The following is a 14,938-nucleotide window of genomic DNA, read 5'->3' on the forward strand; positions in this document are numbered from 1 at the left end:
TACACTGAGGCTTGTTTGCAAGTCAAATTTTGATGGAAAACTTTGCTCGTAGGCTGATTTTTTTTCGTTAATATCGACATACTTAAGCCCAGGTTCTGCTGTCCTCTGTCATTCATTCTGCAGTCAAGGGGCGGAGCCTATCCCAGCTATTCCAACCTCACTCACACACCAGTAAATGACAAACAACAGTTCACCCTCTCATTCACGTCATAAAGACATGCAAGCATTCACTCATTCAGACGTTCATACATGGCCATGCAACAATTCATTCATTCACAACTCTGCCCCTGCCACCCTTACTGCAGAATGAATGGATGGGTGAATCGATTATACCATCAGTGTGTTATATGTCCTTTCAGGGACACCAATTATGGTCAGGTTGTTAGGTCAGGTGACCCATTCACCCTCTCATTCACATGTCATAGAGACATGTGGCATTCCCTCATTTATACGTCCATATGCACATGCAACCATTTACTCATTCAGATGTACAACCATTCACCCTCTCATTCACACGTCCATATATGGACATGCAACAATTCATTAACTCACTCATTCATGTCAATAAGAGACAAATGACCATTCACCCTCTCATTCACACATCATGTCGGGACATTGAGGCATTCACTCTCTAACGATCGCCCCGTCGAGTCTTCCTGCAGGATAATTGGTACAGGTAATGATGAATGAATGAATGAATGAATGAATGAATGAATGAAGGAAGGAATTATTCGATGACTGCAGAGGGAGCGATGCTTTAAATCACACAACTTATTGCTTTTCTTCTTGACTCTTCCTCCCCCCTTCAATCCTGGCAGGGGGCGATCGTCGCGGTGACGGGCGACGGCGTCAACGACTCCCCTGCGCTGAAGAAGGCCGACATTGGCGTCGCCATGGGGATCGCCGGCTCCGATGTGTCCAAGCAGGCTGCCGACATGATCCTGCTGGACGACAACTTCGCCTCCATCGTCACCGGCGTGGAGGAGGGTGAGCGGAAGCACATCGGACGCCTCTTGCACAACGACAGGTTCAGCAAGGCTAGCATGCTAATCGTTTAGCCACCATTTCAGAGAATTGGTTCCAGGAAGTAGCCTCCTCTAGGGCTGCTCAGCTGCTCACAAAAACAAACCACAGAAGAAGAAGAAGCAGAAGAGGAAGATGACATGAACAACACGGAGGTGAAAGCTGCTACAGCCTTCATGGAATAATGATCATGGACTAACGGAATAACCCCGTTGGCGGTTTGCTAACTCTCCACTTATTTTGGTCCAAAATGTAGAAGTTCCTCTACGAGCCCTGGAAACCCCTCTGAGGTTTAGAAGGCCAGAAGACTTTGGACCTCATTCTCACTACATTTCTCAGCTGCTTCTGTCCAACATATGACTCTGGGTTTTAAAAAAAGGTGCTCTGCTAATGGGCGTGGCTTATGAGCTCCACCAATCACCAGAGACCTAAGAGTTCCCATGGAAATGTAACATTTGTAGAAGCTTAGTAGGTTCCAGGAGCTGAAGGTCCATGGTTCCTGCTTCCTCTTCTTCCTGATTGCATCTGAATCGGTTCTCGGAATTTCAAAAAATTCCTCCATTGGTAAAGGGGCTGTAGTCTTGCGGCATAGATTGGAGTGTGGTGGGTTTGAGTTGTGGAAAAAAAAAAAAAAAACGTGAAAAAGCGACACTTCAAACAAACATCTGTTCTCCCCACAGGGAGGCTGATCTTTGACAACTTGAAGAAATCCATCGCGTATACGCTGACCAGCAACATCCCGGAGATCTCGCCCTTCCTCCTCTTCATCATCGCCAGCGTTCCTCTTCCCCTGGGGACCGTCACCATCCTCTGCATCGACCTCGGCACCGACATGGTGAGCGCCGGCGTTTTCTGTTTTTTCGGCGGCGGATTTTAAGTGTCGTTCTGGATTTTTGGGGAACTGCGTTGCTACGGGAACGCGTTGCCTCTTGCGTGAGTTCTCACAGAGCCTGATGAAAACTCAACATCCTATTAGCATCTTGCGCCACTAGGACCTACTTTTAAGGCGGAGCATCGACGTCCATTCGTCCAATCAGGGAGGATATTGACTCCCAGACTGTTTTTTTTTCTCCGAATGCATTACGGAACACCAAAAGAGGCTCTTTCGGTCGGAGGCAGAAGGTCGTAATCGCCCACGTTGTTTCACTAGAGGCGACGTCAGAGACGAACTCCGGCGTTTGAACGCAGCGGGACGGATTCGTTCGTGTCGCGTAGATGTTTACCCGACCGTCCGAGGATCAAAGAAATCTGATTCTTCATTGGCTGGATTTCTCTCGAAAGACGTCATGATTGAAGTCCTTAAAAAAAAAAAAAAAAAAAAAGCGTCTAATTTGTGCACCTGTTTTGCATATAAAAAAAAATAACCCTTCCCTTCAAAGTCAGGTCTATTTAATAACCTCTGGTGGAGCGAGCAGCTGGACGTCTGCTTTGAAGAAAGTGCCTTGAAAATCAAATACGAATGTACTCAAAGTACCTGATAATCCTGCGCGGCGTACACGAGTAGGAGTGCCGCTTGGCCCAGAGCCTGCCGGTTGCTGCGTTAACAGCTTGTTAGCGGCTTGTTTCAACCCTAGGCTAAAGGCTCCGGGGTGCCACGGAACGCAAGTCCTGACAGGAGTCAGACAGCACGCGCCCCAGATTATTCTTAGTTACAGTTGCCATGCAGAAAAGTACCGGCCGCCAAAGCGGTCTTGTCGCGTGGACCCTTTCGGTTTTCTGTTTTCTCAGAGGTGTTGCTTCCAACACCGATAGACCGATTGACCCGCCGCCCGAACAAACTCCCTCATGAGTCCCTTCTGCCCCGTCCTCAGGTTCCCGCCATCTCGCTGGCCTACGAGACGGCCGAGAGCGACATCATGAAACGGCAGCCCAGGAATCCCAAAACAGACAAGCTGGTCAACGAGCGCCTCATCAGCATGGCCTATGGACAGATAGGTTCGCCCGTCGTGCAGACACACCGCCTTCTTTCTTGAAATGTTGCAAAAAAATAAGGAGTGAGACTGGATATAGAGAAAGAGGCTGTAGGTGCTCTGGTAGGACTTCGGTTCAGCATGCAAGGAGTGAGAGGCGTTGTCCCTGATACTGAGCAGCTTCTTCAGCATCCTCCCCTCAGACACCTCCACTTACGAGTCCAATTCAACTCCCAGGATGGAGCCAGCCTTCCTGATGAGCTTATTTAGTCTGTTAGCGTCGGCTGCCGTCAGCCTACCGCCCCAGCACACTACAGCGAAGAAGATGAAGGTGGACACCACCATGTGAAACATCTGCAGCATGGCTCTGCAGACGCTGACAGGCCTGAGTCTCCTGAGAAAGAAAAGGCATTCAGTCCGGTCTAGTTTATTGTCTGAATCGACGCCTAGGTACTTGTACTCGTCCACAATGTCCACATCTGTCCCATTGATGGAAATGGGGTTTGGAAAGGTAGTCCGTGTCCGAAAGTCCACCACCAACTCCTTCACCTTGGGAAAGGCAGAAGTGCTATCGTTCCCGCTTTGGGCGTACAGTGATGGATAGTTTTGACGGTATGAAACATACCCAGGCGTTGTCACTTTTTTCGTAGGACCTATGATACAGATCGTCTGGATTTCAGGGAGGAGGAAGTAGCAGAAGGAGGTCTGCAACTTAGCGCTGGGGAGTCAGGAGCTGGAGGGACAATGATGACGTAGTACCAGGGGATCCGGGACTGGTAGGACATCGGCAGTTCGGGATCCTCGGGGATCTCTCTGCAAATGGAGTACACAGCTCCAGGTGGCCAGGGACTGGGAGGACTTAACAGCGTAGCACAAGGATCTTCTAGAATCCTCAAGGATCTTTTTGCATAAGCCAGATCAAGTGTCAATAATGTTGCATTGGTAGTCATGTGAGGGAATAACCTCATCCTATCCATCTGGATAGGATGACAGATGAGGTTAGACAGGAATCCCCATGGACCATGATGTTTGCAGATGACATTGTGATCTGTAGTGAGAGCAGAGAACAGGTAGAGGAAAATTTAGAGAGGTGGAGGTATGCTCTGGAAAGGAGAGGAATGAAAGTTAGTCGCAGCAAGACAGAATATATGTGTGTGAATGAGAGGAACTCGGGTGGAACGGTGAGGCTACAGGGAGTGGAGATCAAGAAGGTGGAGGATTTCAGGTATTTGGGGTCAACAGTCCAGAGCAACGGAGAGTGAGGAAAAGAGGTGAAGAGACGGGTTCAAGCAGGTTGGAATGGGTGGAGAAAAGTGTCAGGGGTACTATGTGATAGAAGACTATCGGCCAGAATAAAAGGAAAGGTGTACAAGACAGTGGTGAGACCAGCGATGATGTATGGACTAGAAACTGTTACAATGACCAAAAGACAGCAGGCAGAACTAGAGGTTGCAGAGATGAAGATGTTGAGGTTCTCTTTGGGAGTGACCAGGATGGATAGGATCAGGAATGAGTCTATCAGAGGGACGGCACATGTTAGATGTTTTGGAGAGAAGGTCAGAGAAGCCAGACTGAGATGGTTCGGTCATGTACAGAGGAGGGATAGTGAATATATTGGTAGACGGATGCTGGAATTGGAGCTGCCAGGCAGGAGGTCTCGAGGAAGACCAAAGAGAAGATTTATGGATATAGTGAGAGAGGATATGAAGGTAGTTGGTGTGAGAGAGGAGGATGCAGAGAATAGGGTTAGATGGAGAAAGTTGACTCGCTGTGGCGACCCCTGACGGGAAAAGCTGAAAGAAGAAGAAGAAGAAGGTAGTCATGTGAGGGAATGGTTGGAGGCTGCTAGGATCTTCCTGTATAGGAATTCAGGAGACACACAGGGTATGTTCTGGCCATAATCTGGACTGAGCACTGGGGAGCCGGGAAGTTAGACTCGCCAGGCTTGATGAATCCATGTAGCTGTTAATTGCCCCCCGGTGGCAAATAAAGTGTTTCTGAGTCTGAATCAGAGATAGGAAACAGGCGCGTGGGAGCATCGGCGCTTCTCTGAAAGAGGCGGCCCAAGATTTTGCACAGAAGAGAGCGTCTGTCACGAAAGATGGTGACACCTCAGCAAAGGCCGAACAGCGTGCAGAGATGAAGAAGAGCAGCGGGAGGAAGTCGGCTGGACGCTCACATTAAATGCCATGAAAGGACCGCCAACCGTCTCGCCTTCTGTCACTACGCCGTTGTGCATTGTTGGCGTTTCGGCTTCTCGATGGAGAACATTGTTGATCTGGGGGAAATGTAGAAACATCAAGAATATCAGGACAAAAGACTGACGCTCGTTGTTTCTGAGAGGCGATGCTGCATGCAGGAGCCAACCCAATAATTCCCCTCCAATTGTCGCGACATTTTCAGCCAGTCGAGAGCTGAGAAAGCAACCGCTCGCCACTTAATCTCGGTCACATTTCCCTCCTGGTTGGAAGCTTCGACACGAATGCAGGCTTTTATTTTTTTTTTCCATCACCGGTTTGGGAATGGTGGAAAATCAAAGGCTGGCCTGATTTTGCCTGCGGCTAACTGGGTCAAAAATACGACAGGGTCCCGTTGGATGACATACATTCAGATACGAACGCAGAACCAGCAGCGCCGGCCACTCGTGTTTTTTGGCAAATTTACGAACCCAGCAAACGACAGACCAGTGGCCGCTTCTTATGAAACTTGGATCCTGTAGAGGCAGAAGTTGTATCACCGTGTTTCTACACAATAACCCCAACGGGGATCGGCTCTGTTACCAGCGTCAACATCCGGGTCAGGTTCTCAGTCCTCCAGGTCGTGGTGAACGCTGGTGAACGCTATTCGAAATCTTCTTGTCGTGGCAACTGGACTTGAGTTTCTTCCGTTTCAACCCCCACCCTAATGACCTGTGGGGAGTTTCCAAATATAATCACCAGGCACAGGAACATAGAACAGGAGGAAGAGAACAACAAATGAAAGAACATCATCATACCTTGGTGTTTTGGAGAAACCCTTGGAGAAAGGGTGTTCAACAAATAACATATAACGGTGCATTTCAAACCCTACAACACCCTTAGACAAAAACTGGTGTACCCCAAGGACAAGTCAAAGTCAACTTCATTTTCAATACTGCCATAGATTCACACATTCAGAGTACTGAAACAGCATTACTCAAAGGCCCATGGTGCAAAACTATAAGAAAGATTATAGATAATGGGCGGGAGGTCACAGGGGGATGTTGTCTTCTGTGCACAAAACACCCAGGCAGAAGATGGAGAATGTGGTGAATGTGTCACCTGCACTAAGGAGTCTCTGAACAAATGGATGGACCAACACAGAGAAAGCCACCACTTCCTTTGTCTTGTCAACATACGCCTGAAGGACGAGGGCCATTCTTTTGAAGACAGCAACGTCTGTATTCTTGATGGAAAAGACAGGTGGTTCGAGAGAGGAGTAAAAGAAGGCGTCATTGTCAGCGCGCTTGATCCGTGGCCGGCGGGTATGCCCCAAAGCGACGCCACGGAAGTGAAGATGTTGGCGCTGGCATCCACCGATGACACAGGTCCGAGCGCTATTAGCATTACGTATGAATCAACACATATATTTTTAAAAAAATTAACCTTTAAAGCCCATAATTATCTTCATTCTTCCAGCAAAACACAAATCTATGGTGGTAGCATTTTGGCTAAGGATCATATTTTCTGTTAATATTTTAATATTAATATTTTCTGGTTCCTGAAAAGGACGAGATGGAGCCCTTCTAAGTCTTTGAATATCAGCAGGTCAGCTACACATGAAATCGTAGCATTTCAGGCTCAATGCCGGACTGATTGTAATCACCAAAATGCGCTAAAATTACCGCGCCATTTCTCAAAAAAATGTTAATTGCCGCAAATTGCTACTGCCAGCCCAGAGGTGTCCCTTTGTTCCATCTCGGAGAATCTCACCGGGAGGAATTTCTCCCCGAGCACACCTCTTTCAATGTCACGGCGTTCTCAAGCTCGCTCTCACCAAGCACTTCACTGCACTTACCCCATTACAATTCGTCATTAGCACTTACATGCTTAATAGAATAAATAGATTTAGCGCTCAGGGCTCGCTTAAAATCCCATCGAAGAGCGAGAGCGGCACCCCGCCGGGGAGTTCCTCCGTTCGAAAGAGTAGAAGGTTAGCAAGCTATTGCAGGTTCGCGCAAAGCACAGAAACAGGCCATGTTTCCCACGTTATCTTTCATCCAATTATCAGAAAAAATACGATCTCGGTATAAACACTGTTGTCTCCGCTTTTGCAGACAAGGGATTACCCGAGTCATTCATGCATTGAGAATCTGTCCCTCCGCTCGCAGAGCGGTGGATCGATACTTATGTTCTGCACTGCTCTCGGGACTTCAGTGGTAGCGGCACCCAGTACTTCAGGCAAGATTGGAAAAAATAACTTGGGGATTACGGAAAGGAGGCGGAGCTGGTGGTGGGAGCGATGAAGATGTTCACTCCAAGAGTGAGGAGGATGGATGGGGAGGGACAGCACATGCTAGATAAGTCAGAATGAGATGGTTTGGAGGTTTCCAGAGGAGTGACAGTGGGTAGAAGGATGCTGAGATTGGAGCTGCCAGGCAGGAGGCCCAGAGGTAGACCAGGCGGGAGGTTTATGGATGGAGGGGAAGGAGGACAGGAAGAAGACGACGATGGAAACTTGCTCAACTTACCCAAAAGCTCACACAAAGCTCTTACATCTCAGTCACAAGGCCAAAGATCCCTCACCCTCCTGGTTAAAATCCAAAATGGAGACGGCCACTCTCAGCCAGCGCTCACAGTCTTGTTGGGAAAATTGCGGTGTTGTTTGACGGGGCGAGAGATGAATAGAATTCTGGGCCTTAATCCAGAAACCAGTACACTTTGTGCGAGAGGGTGAACACTTTTAAATTGGATAAAGGGTAAGGTTCCTTAAAAAAGCGCTGCGGCACAAGGTCATACTGGAACATTTCACTGGAATACCAAACATGTATGCTACACGCTAAAGACAATGGGTCTCCCAGAACACTGGAGCCTTTGAGAAGGAGAAGAAACCTTTCTCGTCACATTCAGTTACGCATCGAGCACAAGATCAGCGCAATTCGACCTCTGCATCTCACCCGTCATGGATGAACCATGGGCAGAAGGCAGTAACTCAGTGTCAACAACACAGCAACAGGCTAGGAGGAGCTCAACCAAAGCTCAATGTTTGGTTCCAAGGACGACTGCTCTAATACCCTGTGGTGTTCAAAATTGTATTTAATTAATTAATTTATTATTATTATTTATTTTTCTAATTTTTATTTAAATTTCATGTCATTTAGTATTTAATATTTCAATTATTAAAGCCCTTTATCTGGTCACATCCACTCCTACATATAGCACAGCATCATCATTTAAAGCCATGGCGGGTGGATGGTTAGCAGCAGCAGCAGGTAGCCACGTAGCAGCACCCAGGGGGCGGTTGGGGGCTCGGTGCCTTGCTCAGCGGCACTTTGGCACACTTGGACCACCTGAGCCACGTGGTGAGCGACTTAGTAACCCTCCATGAAGACGTTCCTCTCCGACTGCAGGGCTTTGGGTTGGATGTTGGTCCAAGTCCAGAGGATTTAGCATGTTAATGATGTTTCAAGCTCCCAATCTCCTGCATTGATTGCCATACAGTGATCCCTCGCTATAACGCGGTTTAATTTTCACGGTTTCGCTACTTCGCGGATTTGCATCGTGCATTGTGTTCTGCATTCTGATTGACTAAAAAGTCTCTCCGCTTCTTCTCTACCTGTGCGTCAATAACGTTGCAGTTTAATATTTACACGAATGTAAAACAGCTTGCCAAATTTACATTGCGTACGTGCAAATTCTCATGCAATTTCGAGTTTCTCTAAAACCCGTAATGTTGACAAAACGCTCCGGACCGACAAAAGCACCTGCGGCAGGGCCCAAAGGCAGCGGAAGATGCTATCTATGGCAGATAAAGTTAAACTTCTGGACATGCTAAGGGAAGGTAAAAGCTACGCGGCTGTGGGTCGGCATTACGGAATTATGAATCTTGCGTTCGTTCCATAAAGAAGGGAGAAAAAAACATAAGGAGGACAGCAGCAATGTATAATAGAGTATTTAATTGTATAATAATTGTAAAAAAAAATAAAGGTTTCTACTTCACGGATTTTGCCTATCACGGGTTCTTTTTGGAACGTAACCCCCGCGAAAAACAAGGGTATACTGTATTTCAAAACCAAGCATGTAATAGATGTATACTGACTAGATGATTCTGCATATCCTCGATGTCACCAGGCATGATCCAGGCTCTGGCCGGGTTTTTCACCTACTTTGTGATCCTGGCCGAGAACGGTTTCCTGCCATCGACGCTGATCAACCTCCGCATCAACTGGGACGACCGCTCCGTCAACGACCTGCCGGACACCTATGGCCAGCAGTGGGTGAGGAGACCCGCTCTGGTAAATGGCTGCCACGGCGAAAATAAGTCAAATAAAACCCGTTTCCTCTGGGCGCAGACTTACGAGCAGAGGAAGATCGTGGAGTTCACGTGCCACACGGCGTTCTTTGTCAGCATCGTGGTGGTGCAGTGGGCCGACCTCATCATCTGCAAAACCCGGAGGAACTCGCTCTTTCAGCAGGGCATGACGTGAGTGAATGCGAGCGGAGGAGATGGAGGTGTTTAAACAAGTGATAAGAAAAGAAGAGTCAGGCGGGAAAGGGCAGAATTTAATTAAAATTCTTGTTTTCACTTCTGGGGCATCGGACATGATCATTTGGGAGATGGAAATCGGGTGCGTCACCCCGTGACGGTCCATATGTTCGAAGATGGGTATTAAAAGGAGAACGGCGTCCTAATAACATTGACGAGAAACAATACATTGAGTCACAAACGATTCAACGCTGTATCTTGTTAGCAGCAAGTGGACGAGCTCACCCTATGGCGCCGTAACATCCTCTCTCTGTATGTTTGGTTTGGTAAGTATATGCTCAGTTATAAAAAGAAGAACGCCGTCCTAATAACGTTCACAAGGAACGAAACATCGAGTCAAAACCGACTCAGTGTGTTGATTTGTCAGTAGGAAGTGGACGATCTCTCCCTCCGGCGCTGTAACATCCCCTCTCCTTGCGCCGGTGTCTCCCCTGGGGGTTCCTGCGATGGAACAAAGAGTACAACTGGGAGCAGGCGGAACAGTTGTCAGGGCAAAGTTGGAGAATCAAGCAGTAATTCCCCTTCATGCCTGAAACCTTATGGGATTAGCAGTGAGATGAACTAGCCCTCGTTGCCGCCGCAATGTCGACTCAGAGTGTCAAGCACCATCCTCGGGGTCGGTAAGAGACCCCGCGGATGGCGCTTACGGCGAGGTCCCTCCCGGGGCACATCTGAGACGGAGCGGGTCGAGAAGTTCAGGTTGCATGTCGAGAACATTTCGGGGGATTTTTTTCCCAGTGCTCTGATCAGTCAAAACACTCTGGTTCCCTTGTTTGCTCCCCAACAGGAACAGAATCCTGATCTTTGGCCTACTCGTCGAGACGGCCCTGGCTGCCTTCCTTTCCTACTGCCCCGGCATGGACGTTGCCCTGCGCATGTACCCGATGAAGTACGTCCCGCATATGCACGCCCAACTGAATAATAACCACTTTCGGACCCGAAGTGGCCGCCAATATCCCGCCATTCACCGCTTTAAATGAAACCTCTGATCATCTCGAACTCCGGCATTGTTATCCACCGCATTCAAGAACTGCTGCGGAGGATTTAAGAGTTGTATGCTCCTCATCCCCCCCTGCGCCCTTGTCGTACTTCTTCTTTTCTCCGCTCCTCTCAGGATCGGCTGGTGGTTCTGCGCCTTCCCATACAGTCTTCTGATCTTCATTTATGATGAGGTCCGTAAATTCATTCTGAGGAGGAGCCCTGGAGGTAAGCAGTTATTAAGAGAACCTCAGATTAAAAGGTTTCCACCTCCTTTGTCTTGTTAATAAGCCGGCAGAGGAGTTAAATTGGTTTAGACTCCTATCACAAGAACCACACGAGCCAATTTTTTCACCCGGACCTTCCTTCCTGCCTATCGTACTCCGCGCCCTGTTCCCCCGGCGCTGCCTTTGTGAAGGATAAACAGTCGCACCAGCGCTGCCCACTCCTTCAAAGGGCCATTGATTAAACCGCTAGCCTCCGCTCTGCTTTGACCCCCGGCTGGCTTTCGTGTCTCGCGGGAGGTCAAGATCGCTGTTGGTCCGGACGATATCTGCATCGCTTTGAGCAGATGCAAGGGCAACAGGGGATGCTAACTGTGAGCTGTGATTGGAAAAAACGAAAACTCAGTCATGGGTCATCTGCCTGGGAAGTCGCTTCCTGAGCCGTACCCGAGCGAAGCGTCTTAATGCTTAAAGCGACGGTCCTGCACCCTCTGCCAATCTATGTGAGCTGTTGCCAATCTAATGAGAAAGTGAGTGCAACTGGTTAAGTTGACATAGCATCTGAGGTTGTAGCATCCTTAAGGTTAAGTTGACATAGCATCTGAGGTTGTGCCCCAAGATCGTAGAAGCCCCCTCTCCAAAAAAAAAGCTCCACTTTTTTGCACTAGAGACATTTAGTGGCTATATTTTCTGACTGCCAGTTTGGCCCATGGCTAATGTACAGGAGAGTAAGTGTTCGGAGATACAGTTCCAACTGGACTCGGCTGGACTGGTTTCTTTTTGCGTTTCCATCTGTGCTAGTACCTGCCACACGGTACTTCTGTAGTCCCAACCCAAGTGCCTGTCACCAAAACAGACTGCCGGACCACTGAATGCCTGCAGAATATCGTCACTTGCAAAACCCTGCAAGAGTGCTATATGTTAGCATTGCTGCAAGAGTGCAGCCTCCTCCGGCTCTCCTCGTGCTTTTGTGTGACAAGAAGCCACGGACGGACCAGTGGGTCCGCCATTGCCTCCACATCCTCGGTATGTCCAGGGTCGCATTCGGCACTACCGTGTTATGATGACCCTGCCCAATTGAGGAGGAAGTACAGAGTAAGGGAACGACACCTGAACCCAGTTGTGCCGGAACACTAAACTTTCACAAGTAGTCTTAGCGTTAAGCTAATCATCTTAAATCCAGTTAGTTTCTAGGGTCCAACCTTCAATCTGAGATGGAGCAGAGAATAACAATCCTGCAGAATTTCAAGAAAGTGGTTCCACCCTGTACAAGAGGGTACTTGGACTCCGTTGTGTTCGTGGACCGAAGAAAAGGGAAAGAAAACAGGACACTCGACCTTCTCCCGACGTGGTGGCGAGCAAATATTGGCAGACTCGAACGGAGACAATTCCATTCGCTGCTTCAGGTAGAAATTGAGATTTGGCCTCATCACCTTCTCGTCAGTCATTAGGGCAGCTCACGCACTCCCCGCATCTCTGTAAACGCAGATTGTAATATCCCTGCCGGTATTGTTTGCTGGATGAGCGGTGCCAAAAAGCCGCTAGTACAATACAAACTACAGCTGTTCCGCGAGGGCCTGAGCGCACAGACTAGAAGCAAACCGTGGGATCCGACGGCTGCCAAAAATACAGCCCCAGATAGTCCGTCCTGGTGTTCCGTCCATAATCCCGCCCCCCCCGCAAGAAAACCAAAAGCAGATCCGGTTGGAAACGGCGCATAATGGGAGAGGAAATTACGGAGAGTCGCCGGGTATGCTTTGGAGATTCCGTGCGAGATACAGACGCGCAAACAATTGCTCCAACAGTGTTTGCTGCCGCCGGTGCATTTGAAATGACGGGTGGGATGCTGGCTGGAGGGGGGAGCAAAACAATTTATCATGACAGTTAATCTTTTTGGTTAATCTGTGTGTCACAGGCCGCCGATCGGAGTCTTAGGGTTGTGTTTGGGCGAGGGGTTCATTTGGGGACGAAGGAGGCGGGACGACTAGAGCGATGATTCGAACCGATCTCTAACGCTCTCTTTCTCCGAACCCTTCTCTTTTCTGTTCCTTCTCTCCAGGTTGGGTGGAGCAGGAGACGTATTATTAAAATTCAAAGGATGCCAGTTGGAAGTGTGTTTGTGTGTCTTGTCCGTTGGAGTGCTGCACGGATCGGTTCGCAAACACGATTATCACGAATATAATCAGACGCCGATAATAATCACTGCTGAAAAATATGCTTTTTTTTCTCCTTTTTTGTTTAATTTTGTTTTGTTTTCTGCTGTCAGCCTCTGTGCCTTAAGCCGCTGCTGAAGTGATGTGTCACACATCAACAAATGGAATTTTTGTCGTGCAAAGTACCCAATAAATATGTGTTTCAAAAACTCCCTGATCGATGTTGTTTAAAAAAAAAAAAATTGAAGTGTGTCATATCGGCTTCCTGTACGGCTGGATAGTATGAGTCACCGTCCAACTTCAGGGTCCACCTTAGTATTTTTCGGGCAGAGAAGCTTCTAAGATGAGTCCAGGAAGTAGCCTCCTCCTTGGAAAGCTTTCAGCTTTGCATTTGCACAGGCAGTGAGGGACCATGCTAGGAACCAGCAAGTGTCTGCAACGTGCACCTAAAGCTACGTGCTCAAAAACAAACCACTGAAGAAGAAGAAGAGTAAGATGACACAGACAGCATGGAGGTGGAAGCTACCATGGTGTTAATGGAATAATAAAGATGAACTATCAGATGAGTTGAAGTGTTTCATCTTCTCGCTGTTAGTTATTAGCTAACTGCTAACGTATTTTAGTCCAAAATGTTGATGTTCCTCTGCGAACCCTGGTACTTCCGCTCCAAAGAGCTTGGACCTCTTCGCTCTATTTCTTGCTACCTCTGTACACTTTGTTCCAAGAAAACATCAGACCAGTGACAATAGTTTTTAAAAATGGCGTCTTGCGATCCGCAAGAAAAATCCGCTAACGGACGTGGCTCATGAGTTCCACCAATCACCAAGCACCTATGATTTCCTATGGAACCATAAAATCATCCTGCCTTGGGGTAGGAGCTAAGATGGTTCTAGGAGCTGAAAGTGCACCATGGAAGGGTCCTCACCGGGCAGCTGGCAGGAGCTTTTCAAAGATCTCCAGATAAAAGCATGGTGATGGAAGCAAGATGGAGAACTCACAGAAAGGCCTCGTTGCCATTTCATTAGGCTACACTAACCACCGTCGACCGCAGTTGTAGGCGCTCACAGTGAAAAGGTACCTGGTTCAATTCTAACGGGAGGGCCTTTCTGTGTGGAGTCTCCATGTGTCTACCTGGGGTTCCTCAGGGTTCTCTGGGTTCCTCCCACAGCCCAAAGACAGTCATATGCAAACTGAGTATGCCCATGTTCTACATATTCACATTAGCAAGCTAACTGCACTGAACACTAGGCAAATTCAACATGTTCTTATTTCCAGAAATTACACAGATATGATTGACAGATGGAGTCTGTTAAGCTTCAGCAGTGCTTGCAGGAGTGCCTCGCCAAAGAGCCCAGCAGTTAATCGCTGAATTCATGCAAATCATGGACTATAATCTGGTTTACAGTCAGATTTTGTGATTCTCTTCTCAAAGAAATGACCGAAATATTAATTCTGCCAGGGATATGAAAGCGCACTCCTTGGTTTCTGAATTGTTCTTCCCATGACTATATTTCCCCCGAGAGGTGCTTCGCTAACCCCCTTTGTGAAGCTCAAGCCGTGCTGACATGCCTCGGGACAGCGCCAATCTGAGCGCCGCCACTGACCACGGTTATCATGGGATGGGTTTCTTCGCTGTGATGAAGGCAGGGCTGAGGTGACCTCCTGGATCACAGAGAGGGAATCACAAGGAGATGGGAATCAGATGTTGCAGCGTGTGACGGCCTTTGGTCGGGACGACCAGGATGGAACAAGGACCGATGAGAGTTTGAAGAGCCGTAATCCATATTAGTTCATTGGCATGGTCAAGTTCGCACAATGGCTCAAAATCCCACGATTCCACTCACCGGCAAGGATCGGTTCTCTAACTTCTTTGAGGAGATGGATGACTCCAAACAACGTATAAGCCTCTGGATGAGAAGCTGGATGA

At 48.2% G+C, this 14,938-nt stretch overlaps 1 protein-coding gene across 1 annotated transcript in view; it reads left to right on the forward strand.

Annotated features, from left to right (window-relative positions):
* atp1a2a (ATPase Na+/K+ transporting subunit alpha 2a) overlaps positions 1-13,220 on the forward strand; it is a 48,354-nt gene extending 35,134 nt beyond the window's left edge. Inside the window, exons 17-24 of the mRNA XM_086153500.1 lie at positions 819-987; positions 1,704-1,858; positions 2,835-2,958; positions 9,242-9,387; positions 9,463-9,593; positions 10,444-10,545; positions 10,771-10,862; positions 12,918-13,220. Of these exons, the coding sequence (XP_086009626.1) occupies positions 819-987; positions 1,704-1,858; positions 2,835-2,958; positions 9,242-9,387; positions 9,463-9,593; positions 10,444-10,545; positions 10,771-10,862; positions 12,918-12,946 (948 nt within the window). The 3' untranslated portion in view covers positions 12,947-13,220. The remainder of the gene's footprint in view (positions 1-818; positions 988-1,703; positions 1,859-2,834; positions 2,959-9,241; positions 9,388-9,462; positions 9,594-10,443; positions 10,546-10,770; positions 10,863-12,917) is intronic.
* The last annotated feature ends 1,718 nt before the right edge of the window (positions 13,221-14,938 follow it).

This window comes from Fistularia commersonii, chromosome 10, assembly GCF_037954325.1.
Source record: "Fistularia commersonii isolate RoL2024-O1a breed Wild chromosome 10, RoL_Fcom_v1.0, whole genome shotgun sequence".
NCBI classification, from domain to species: domain Eukaryota; kingdom Metazoa; phylum Chordata; class Actinopteri; order Syngnathiformes; family Fistulariidae; genus Fistularia; species Fistularia commersonii.